General features: G+C 43.2%; 1 protein-coding gene across 1 annotated transcript in view; it reads right to left on the bottom strand.

Annotated features, from left to right (window-relative positions):
* T265_12547 (hypothetical protein) overlaps window positions 1–10,177 on the bottom strand; it is a gene marked incomplete at both ends in the record, with an annotated part of 43,767 nt that overhangs the window by 13,380 nt on the left and 20,210 nt on the right. Inside the window, 5 exons of the mRNA XM_009164271.1 lie at window positions 1,782–1,842; window positions 4,347–4,569; window positions 6,349–6,415; window positions 7,130–7,231; window positions 9,909–9,947. Coding sequence (XP_009162535.1) covers window positions 1,782–1,842; window positions 4,347–4,569; window positions 6,349–6,415; window positions 7,130–7,231; window positions 9,909–9,947 — 492 coding nt within the window. The remainder of the gene's footprint in view (window positions 1–1,781; window positions 1,843–4,346; window positions 4,570–6,348; window positions 6,416–7,129; window positions 7,232–9,908; window positions 9,948–10,177) is intronic.

Raw genomic sequence — 10,177 nt, 5'->3', positions numbered from 1 at the left:
TTTTATCGGCGAACTCAGAGAGCTATGGAAGTGAGACCTTCTAAACTTCGATAACCGTTACTTCCAAAATACATTTCGTGTAGTCTAGAGACAACGCCCCAAAGGAGACAATGAAATATTGGTGTCACAGACTGTTCAGTTGATGGTCGAATTATTTGATGATGCAATTCTATTGCAAGCGTTACGAAACCAATCAAGATTACATTGCCAGTAGTGTGTTGTGAAGCGCGCCTGTGTATCAGTAGTTGTGCAGAGAGTAGTTGTCTGTGTGCGTTTGTATACATGCTTTTGAATAGATATTTGATTATGATTGGTTGCTCCAGGAATCGATCTTGCTGATCATTCAATCGACGTCCTCGTGAACTCTTGACTTTAGCTCCCAACACCGATTTGTTGACGTGGTTTAGCGACTGATCTCGATTCGGATGTCTGGTGCTAGGCTGCGGTTGTTTATTCCGACTGAGATCGTAATCCCTTGTTCGTCGGGATTCATAACCTGGGTCCTGTTCACCGTATCGGTTGACTGAGTTCCCCATGTGGTAACACGCTTTTGAAAATTCCGTTGCGGGTTTAGTCCCTCCACGTGCGGGATCATCAAGTGTGGTGATCATCACAGAAAGTGGACCACCTGTTCCTACGGTCGACTCGTGTTCGGTGGTCCGCGTAAGTAGCTTCCTTTCGGTTTGTACTATATAGCGCTTGTTGATCTAGTTCACAGCACCGCTTGGTGACTGTCTCATTCCGTCCTTTGTTCTTTTAATGCATCCTCATAAAACTGCACTGCGATTGTTGGCTGTGTATTTACAATATTCTTGCCGCTGTGTGGAAAAGTCATTGGTGTAAGGAGACATTGTCCGTTTGCCTGCCGGTGTAGTTTTTGCTGTGATGTTCTCTTCTCCAAGCTTCTTCTGGCAAATTTTCTCGGGTATTCGAGATAAATAGGCTTCTTCCTTCCTCCTTAATCTTGCTGTGCCACAATCTGTTCCTGTTAGTTTGAAGACCTGAAATGCAACCAATCTGGTGATTCATCACCAACACATGACCTTAGAGGATGGAGCCAGCGTGGTACCCTTTGTGATTGGAAAGATACTCTATGATGTGACCAATAGGTATCGGTGAAGTTTTCGGTATCAGTTTCCATTTGGGTTATACGAATGGACATCCGGGGTTGCGTGCATTTTGGAATAACTGGTTCCCTTCTCCGGCGCGTCTTCCTTCCCCTCACAGCTTCCCTGTTCATGTAGATCATGGCAGTGTGGATGTGAGGTGTCGGTGTTCAAAGCAGACAATGCTGACGGAGACAATGCGAGACAATTCTAAAGTCATTTGAATATGGAGAGCTCAGTCGTTTATTCAAAGTCTATTTTTCTATATACGGGAATCACAAAGTGTTGGAACTTGGAAATGATGGATGTTGAGGAGGTTGAAAAGTGTTGATCAAGGCGATTTTGCAAGAAATTGAACCAAGATCGCTCATAGTATTATGGTGTTAGGTTTAGTCTTTACTGGCTTCCTTATGGTTGTAAACTCGCTTCTGATATCTTCATTCTTTGATCAACCAAACGTAAAATTGTGACCAGAACCAACGATTAATAAAGGTCGATTATATATAGGGTAGCGGTGCGTAAACACTTTAAGGGAACCTGAACTGCCGCCTTCCGAATGGACGGGCGAAGCTGTTATGAACAGAATGGTGTCCGTGGAAGCCCTTACATGGGCTTTCCAACTAAAACACAGAGGCGTAATATTTCCAACTCTTGGATGAAGAAACAGCGACATACCCGGATCTCTCTTTGTATATCCCCAACGTCTGGTTTGGCTTCCGAAGAAATGTTCATATCACTAGATTTTGAAAGCGGAAAAAGTGGAAATCTAAGTAAACTCCTAACAGGACCAAAGACGCATAGAAAGACATTCGATTCGGATTATTTTCAACCTAGCAAATAATATACGCAATGGAATTGACAAAAAATCGAGCTATTGGGCTCGACAGATGTCTTTTGTCACCAATCGAGAAGACATCTCCAGTGCGAGAAAACTAAATTTCCAAACAGGCAATCAACGCTCAGGTGAAAAATCGATCCGATCACGCTCAGCTAACTGGTGCTAAGAAAAGTGCATGCAGCTCGTTTTAGACAGAAAAAGAGGTGAATGATATTTAGGACGTCGGACCAAGTTGTAGGGTGAAACGCACCGGTGAAGCTTCCGTTGGGAATCAGGAAACGTTCGACAAACTGTATAATGGATACACCTGCATAGATCACTCTAGTCCGCATTGTTCGCATTGTTGGTGAATTTTGCCAACGTCTGAACTTACGAAACGATAGATTGTCCATTGGTTAGACAGAGGCAGCTGATAAGAGACAATTTTCCATGGGCATTTGAGGGTTAGGGAATATGAAGCGAATATGTAGGTAAACTGTGCTCAGCTCAAGAGCAGGACGTGCATTAATGTTTGACTCTGTTACACACAGCGAAATCTCATATTGTGAAACATTTCCCCCTCTGAAGAGAAGGTCACGCGCAATCAACCAGAACTGACCTCTTTCACGGGACTGATCCCTCCGGGGAATAGATGAGGTTGTTCTTTAGAAGACAATGGTGAAGAGCTCAACAACACATACCTTGCCATAAATAGGAAAGCAGTGAAAAGCCACAGCCACATGTTCCCGATAAGCCGAATATTTAACGAGTAGCGTAGGAATTAGATTAGAATAACAGAACAGATTGGTGTTACTGATAAAGTTCGCCCCATGGGACAGAATCTGTACGAATACAGTAGAATTAACTGTGGTTGCTGTGCAATGCGAATGGCAACCAAGCTCAGAGAAACGACCACTGCTTGTGTGATCAGAGGTTTCATGACTATCGCTTGTGGCAGGTAGCCTGAAGCCTTCGTGTACCTTTGGTACAATGGTCCGTATACTGTTACACTGTGGTTACAATTCAGCAAACGGGCCAGTATTTAACACCAACTCCTATGATCATGTCGGCGATGATAAATGGTCTGGACAATCTCTGGAAGTCAGTGAGTAATATGAACCTAGTCTCACTGCTTCCAAATAAAACGTCATAGACTCTGGTGTAATGCAGAGCTATTGCCTGACGTTACTGTACTTAGCTGGGGGCCCTCTCACAGACTCCATATCAGCACCATCCCCTACCGATTTGACAACAGAATTAAATCGGGTCTGTGCATTCTTGGACAGGGCCTAGGACGGGGTTATATTGCAGAACGTCAGTATTCCAACACCCAAACTTACTTGGAAGTACTCGATGGCGTTTTACATAAGTGGTACGTATGATCAATCCGGTGAAATGCATGAGAGCATTTTCCTTAAAATTAAAAACCACACAATAGAAGGAAAACGTCGGTCATTTGTATGGCATTCCAGTGCACTTTCTTTAAAAAGCCACCATTTCCTTTCTGTGGCAGAAATTAAAGAACTTCCTTAAGTTGGCCGCCATGACTCTGGAATTTCGGAACTCAACCTCGCTGAGTTCGTTCTAATCTTGCGGCTGCATGAATAATTCAAAAGTGTTTCGATTATACCCCATTCATGGGCCACAAAATTGAACAACCTGGAGCATCATCTGCCTCACCCTAAAAGTAACGTGTTTCAGCCAAGACGATAACGCCCAATATGCTTCTAAATAAGGTAGTATGCTTTCGAGAAATACACTCATTTGCAAATCAATTTGGTTTTCACGAGAGACTCGAGTGAATCTCTCATTTATGGTGTTCTACAACTGAATGTTGTTGCCGTGGCTAACAGTCCGTCCAGTTACGACTTGGCTTGATGTTATCGTCCTATCTGAATGGTGCGCTAGCCACACGAGTGAGACCATGGAACAGTGAAAACAGATGAATCGTTCAGTTCATTGCTATTGCTTAAGAAAGTACTATTTGCATATGCCTACTCCCTATCAAAAACGAACAATTCGGCACTTTCTAGTTTTGCGTCTTTAGAGTAAATGAACACGAACAGTAATCAAATTTATAGCCAGTTTGTCAGACTGGCGTCCCGGTATCTATGAGTTTTTGGAGTAACTTTAATGGCGGAGTATGGTAAATTCGCTCATGGTCTGTCTTCAGACCACCCGTCATTGTCGCGTTGTTGTGTAACATAATGATGGTAATGGGTTCATAAAAAACGAATACAATCCTTAACAGATCATGTAACTGGGAAACACATCACCATCATCCGGCAAATTGTACAAGAACCGAACACGTTACAGTGCCCGCTCTTCTAGACATTCGTGTGGACATCCAAAAATGCTACAGAATAAAATATAAGTAAGATTTATTGGAAGAATAACACCAATGGACAAGGTGACATGCTTACCGGTAGCTATTTTCCAGTTTGTTGTCTAACTCTTGAAGGCGATCAAACAGTGCCTTTTTCTTTTTCCACACATAAACTTCGTTGGACAGCTCAGGAATAACCAGGTACGTTCGCCATCCCACTGTTTTCTTCGACTTCAAAATATCACCAAATATGTGGTCACCGACGTACAGCACATCTTTACCCCTGGCTCCGATAAGATTTGAGAACACCTCACATGAACCTTGAAAATTAGGAAATAAACAGAGAATGATACACAAAGAAGCAAGTCGAATTCTCCCCGGTGGCAAAAGTCAAACGCGATGCAAACAGAAGTGACAAATGGCTCCCCATGAGTAAGGACTCTGTTTGCGTTGTCCCCTATTACACAGACAAGTCACGCATACGGTTGACCTACAAGGGACAATTAAGTTTCCTCGAAAGATCCACCGGAATATTTGTATGCATACTTGATCGTTCAAGCTTCAGTGACACAAAGACGTCCGCTTAGGTATTACAAATGCCGGACAATATTATTAATCACTATGTGATGAACTTAAGCACGGTAAACAAAAGTAAACAACAAAAGGAGCACAGGCGCTGGATTGCATTTAGTAGTGACTGGCACGCCACACAGCTGGTGCAAACGCCGTGATTTTCTACATCTTGCCTGAAATCTGGACAAAGATCGATCGAATCAAGTGTTCGATTCATTAAGTCGTATTCAGTTTGAATGAAATGCAAAATGAGTCCAAAGTTAGCGATTAGCGAAATTATCTCACCCGTGAATGAGAGAACTAGGGAGAGAACTGGGACAGAAACTCATCCAATTAACCAGACGCATTCGTTGCTCCAACTCCAATCGCGAAACGGGACACGTATGCGAATGTGTTTTGAATTATTGGTCGTCAGATTAATTTCTTATTTGCGTGCAACAAACTAGAGGCTATTAGCGTTGATGATCACAAACTAAAATTTCAAGGTCAAGCGAGCAAATGAAATGACCTGAAGCGACTGTACCTCGCCTCCAGGAGAGGTTACGGATCGACAAGACACTGCAACCGTTTGTGTATGACGTTATAAATCAAAAATGGCTTTCAGCACCAGTGCATCAAGTTGGTATGGGTAAGTGAGCGACTCATTTGACGACAGGTTAAAGTCGCAGCAAAGGGTTGCTGTGGTTTGAACTGACGTTATAGCGCACCACCACAATAAGTTGAGGTCAGTCGAAAAAGCTTGTGTAAGTCATTATCATAAATGGTGGCAATATAATATGGGAACATTGGTGATTTACTGCCATTAAACGAATCCATTCTGATGAACAGCGAACGACTACACAGCTATTTCATCCTTATTAGGAATAATAAACAGTGCGAATCTCACGAAATTTCACAGAGTTTGAAAGCCACGACCTCCCAGCTAGTAGACCGAAAACCTAACAGTCCGGCCAGTTCGGCATCTGTGGCCACATTACAGCCATACATTTACTGCCATTTATTATTCTTGCTGTTATTGCTACTGAGGAGTAAAGAATACTTGATCTAAGAGCTAAAAGTATCAGTTCTACGTTTTGAGTGAAACTGCCGGCAGTTAGTAATCACTTCTGAGATCCACTCAACTTAAGCTAACGAAATAATCCTCTGTTTATCATGAGAATTCTGTTGTTTACTCAGCTGATTGAATAAACTCCCTGATAACATGTGACACTGTGTTTAGCGAAACCCAGCGATAGCAGTTAGAAAGTTGCCAAATCCCATTCTTTTTCTGGTCGAAATCCCAAACGCAGATCACCGCCCTCGTAAGCTGATCACAGAAACTTTGACTTGTATCATCGAAAGCTGTTCATCATAGAATATATGCATATAAATATATGTAGACGAGGGACTGTGCTGGAGAAAAGTTCAGTAGTGATCAAGTAAGGCAAAGCGTAGCCAAGACATTGCGATACACCTTAGACCGTAGAGATGGGAGAAACAGAGTGAAGATATTCTGTAGGTACAGGAGGTACAGTCTATTCACCTACCTCCAGAATAAACGTGCCCAGTTTCCAAAGCCCCCATATGATGTCCAATGCTCCGTTTGCCGGTCTCCTGTACATAAAGATGGAGGTTAGATGATATAAATACCGCACAGAAAGCTTAAGTGATAGATGTTCGGCGGGATACGACAAGAACTCAAGAATAGAACGAGGAAATAAATCTCGAGTAGGATACTTGAGAGTTGCTAAATTGTCGTCACCGTGGGGTCCATCTGGTAACGTCCGTGAAGTCTCATAAGCGGGATTTAGGTCGCTGTCTGTTTGTTGTGTCTGCTTACACCGCAACTGACCGTAAATCTGACACCACCACTGAGGTTTTATGACGCACTGAGAGACCTGTTAGGGCGGGTTAGAAGCCTAAATATTGTTGTTTTTCCCGGAGTTCTGAATGCCAAAGTGGGAAGGCTTAGAGCATTTTAGGCTTAATTTGTTGGCCGACGTGTACTGGACTCGTGGGGGAATAATGAACATTATATCCGGCTTCATGCTGACTGGTAGCCACATCCAGATTTTCCTCCCCATACACAACGTGACGGTGGTAGCCAGTTGAGGAAGACGTCACGAAATCGCACGGTTTCGTATAATGTTACCAGAGTGTGTTTTGCTCTTCGCGTACCCAAGATACAGGTACCGAGAATGCGACAAACAGAAGTGTCCTATAAAATTATGACAGTCGAAATGTGGGTTACCATCTTAGTTTCCGAAACCGGCTAGGAGTGAAACAAAGGAATGCTAGCAGCACAAGAACACGGAACCTTTCACTCACCTGCGCTACTACCCTCATGATTGTCCCTTCTTGGAAGAAGGCTGGCTTCTTTGCGTCAACGACAATGTAATCAAAGTATGATGTCCACTTGCGCAAGGTTCCCTAAGGAGAGAAAACATAAACAAGCGATAAGGTTGGGTCATCGCTTACACAGTCTGACAATTCACATTGGGCACTTGACATTGCCTTAACAACAAACTGGAAGGGTTTATACCGCTCACGAAATCTGGCGAAACACAATAAAGAGACTGTCGTGGGAAACGTATCTTCAAAAATCTAAAGTATTCAACCAGTTGTACAAAAATCACCCGGGTTCATCTCCCGATATTTTACATAAACAAATACAGACTACGGTATACATGGTGTCATCTTTCCAAAGTGTATGGCGCTCAATGTTTAACAAGATTAATTTCAGCCTCATCTAGTGTACACTTTTTCGTCGTACAACGCCGGTTCTAGTAGTTGTCACAGTGGTTCTCATAGCACTGAACAGCAGTAAATACTTGACATTGGCCGCCACATAATAATAATAATAATAATAATAATACAAAAAGTAAAGACTAGAAAAATAGTGGATTTAGTGCAAAAAGCCTGATTTCCTCTAGAGAAACAATTAAGGGCAATCTGTTAAAAACCTTTGAACAGTATGAACTAAACACATCTCAGCAGCACGCAGAGTAAGATGCCACCAGTGAGATTCACCCACGATCTTCGCGAACCTTACCGAACACAAATCGTGTGTACAGTTGGAGACAAAACTTTACGAGTCTAAGCCGGCTGGGACGTGGCGGCATGCTCGCTGCTGGGATCGGTAGTGGGCCATGACCTGTAGGGTTTCTAACAACGTGCGAAAACCACATATACCTCAAAGACTCGGTTTAACAGTAGCTAAATTCACTTCGATTTGCAACTTAATGACCTGTTTTTTATGCACTCTTCAACAACAACAGTTTGGGGTGCTCGGAGAATGCTCGGAACCTTAATCGGATCGGTTTTTATAGAGTTCTGGTGCAATCTAGGCTCGCTAAAATGTACTTGCGTACAAGCATTTTGTTGCGAATCAACCACAACCGGTTAACTCCAGTACCACGAAGGAATCGGCGATCAAATGTTCGAAGATGGTTGGTTTTTTCGGTCGGAAAGATCCAAAAGTGCAAACCGAAAACAGGACTGCTCATGCGGTCACCTTGGGTACGTGACAATTCAGCCACAGCGAAGTTTGTTCCTAGTTCCATGTGGTGAACATTACGAGCACCTTCATCATACGTGCACTAACTTCCACTGTTACGATCAATACAAGTGCCAGAACAGTCAAGCAGTTAGCGAACTAATCCCCTTTATTTCAAGATATCAAAGGACACAAAAAGTTAGAAAATCCCGAATCAAGACTATACATTTTGCATTTGCGAATCACCGGCCAAAATAAGGTACCGCTTTCGATAGTACGCTCAGAGGTCGCGGGTCTCCAAATAGCACGAAGTATAACTATAAACTTCAATGATATTGATATCTGTCTAATTGTACTGGGAAAGGGCTTTTCACCCGCACAGTCAACGGCCCCTCAAAGGTTAATCTAAGCATTGACTACCTACCACTCAAGACACAAACCGGGATCAGCCAAAGTATTCGCAGAAAGAGTCCATTTTGTTGCCAACTTGTTATTTTCAGCGTAGCATCTTTTTGATTCAGCTGGAATCTTTCTGACAGTTAGGTAACTGGAAGCAACGAAAGCAAACCTCCATAAAATTATTCCACAGGCACTCATCTGCAAACTAATTTGGTTCTTTCGAGAGACTCACCTGGAACCCAGCTGAATCCCTCGTTTATGATGTTCTCAGGCAAGAAGGGCGAAACCGGTCGTGGGCTGTCGATGGATTTTCAGCAACCTTATGAGTAGTACGTTACAAATATTCCACAGGCAGTTTAAATCAAGCTATACTTCACTTCGAGTAGACTTTAAAGCTGGGTTTATTTACCTTACTTTAGCTCCCGCACGCACGAGGCTCGGCTGGATTCTTAGGGTCGCTGCTGACCATCAATAACATGGAGGGGAAATACGACAGGGATTGACAAGAGTTGTCACAGTAAGCTAATAACCATGGGCGTAAAACTGTCGTCCAGACGTTTTCATCACACACACACACAAAGCGCCGGAAACAACGACAGGGAATTCTGTTCGAATACGGCTTATTCCGTATTCATACTATCATCCTTGAAACTCGGACAATGATTCCGCACATCTTGCGTCAGTGACCTATCACCAGGATAACCACACAAGATAAACTGGAGCCGAAATAATGAACAGTGCCATTCACCCCGTCTGTGACGGCGTCTACTAAGCATACTGTTATCAGACAGTCACCTTGTAATAGGCGTGCAATATTTGTCGCTCATCAAGGAGTGAAGCCAATGTAGCTGGTGTGCAAGCTCAAGCCAAACACAAAGGCGGAGAGAAAGGGTAGGTGGAATTGTGAAAAGCTAGGCAGGAAAGACTGGTAAAACTACGAACCGAGAGGACAACCGGTTTCGCCCAGGTCTAACTGTAAGTATGTTTCTGAGGTCGTAAAATACTCGCATTGGAGATAGTACTGTTGCGTGGACGTCACTGAACTGTCCCAAACGTGCTTGCACTCGTGCATGGATAATATACACAAAATACAGAAGTGGCTATAGTTGTTGGCGGAGCAGCGCTATTGAGCGAGTTCTAAACAGAGTGGGACACTACGGATCAACGAAAACTATTTGAGCAAAGGAAACACAAACTTCAGTTGAAACTCACATCGGGTCGCGGTAGCTCCAGGATATGAGTCATGATAGCCTTGAAGGAAGGGAAGGTAGAAAATTTGGATTCGTTTTAGAGGCGAAAAATGTCTTCAGGCACATGTGGAGAACTTTTTGCCATTAGGTGATGCATTGGTAATCTTGAAAATACCTCTAAGAGTGAACGTCTCATTCAAGATATCTTAGATGGCCTACTTTCTGGGTGGGCATGATCGTCACATTGTACCTCCAGTAGCTTCATTTTGCCTGACTTCACTAAGAGTTTCT

Source organism: Opisthorchis viverrini (assembly GCF_000715545.1).
Source record: "Opisthorchis viverrini unplaced genomic scaffold opera_v5_4, whole genome shotgun sequence".
Taxonomy (NCBI): Eukaryota; Metazoa; Platyhelminthes; class Trematoda; order Opisthorchiida; family Opisthorchiidae; genus Opisthorchis; species Opisthorchis viverrini.
Note: the sequence above shows the minus strand (reverse complement) of the source record. Positions and strands in the feature narration are given on the sequence as shown.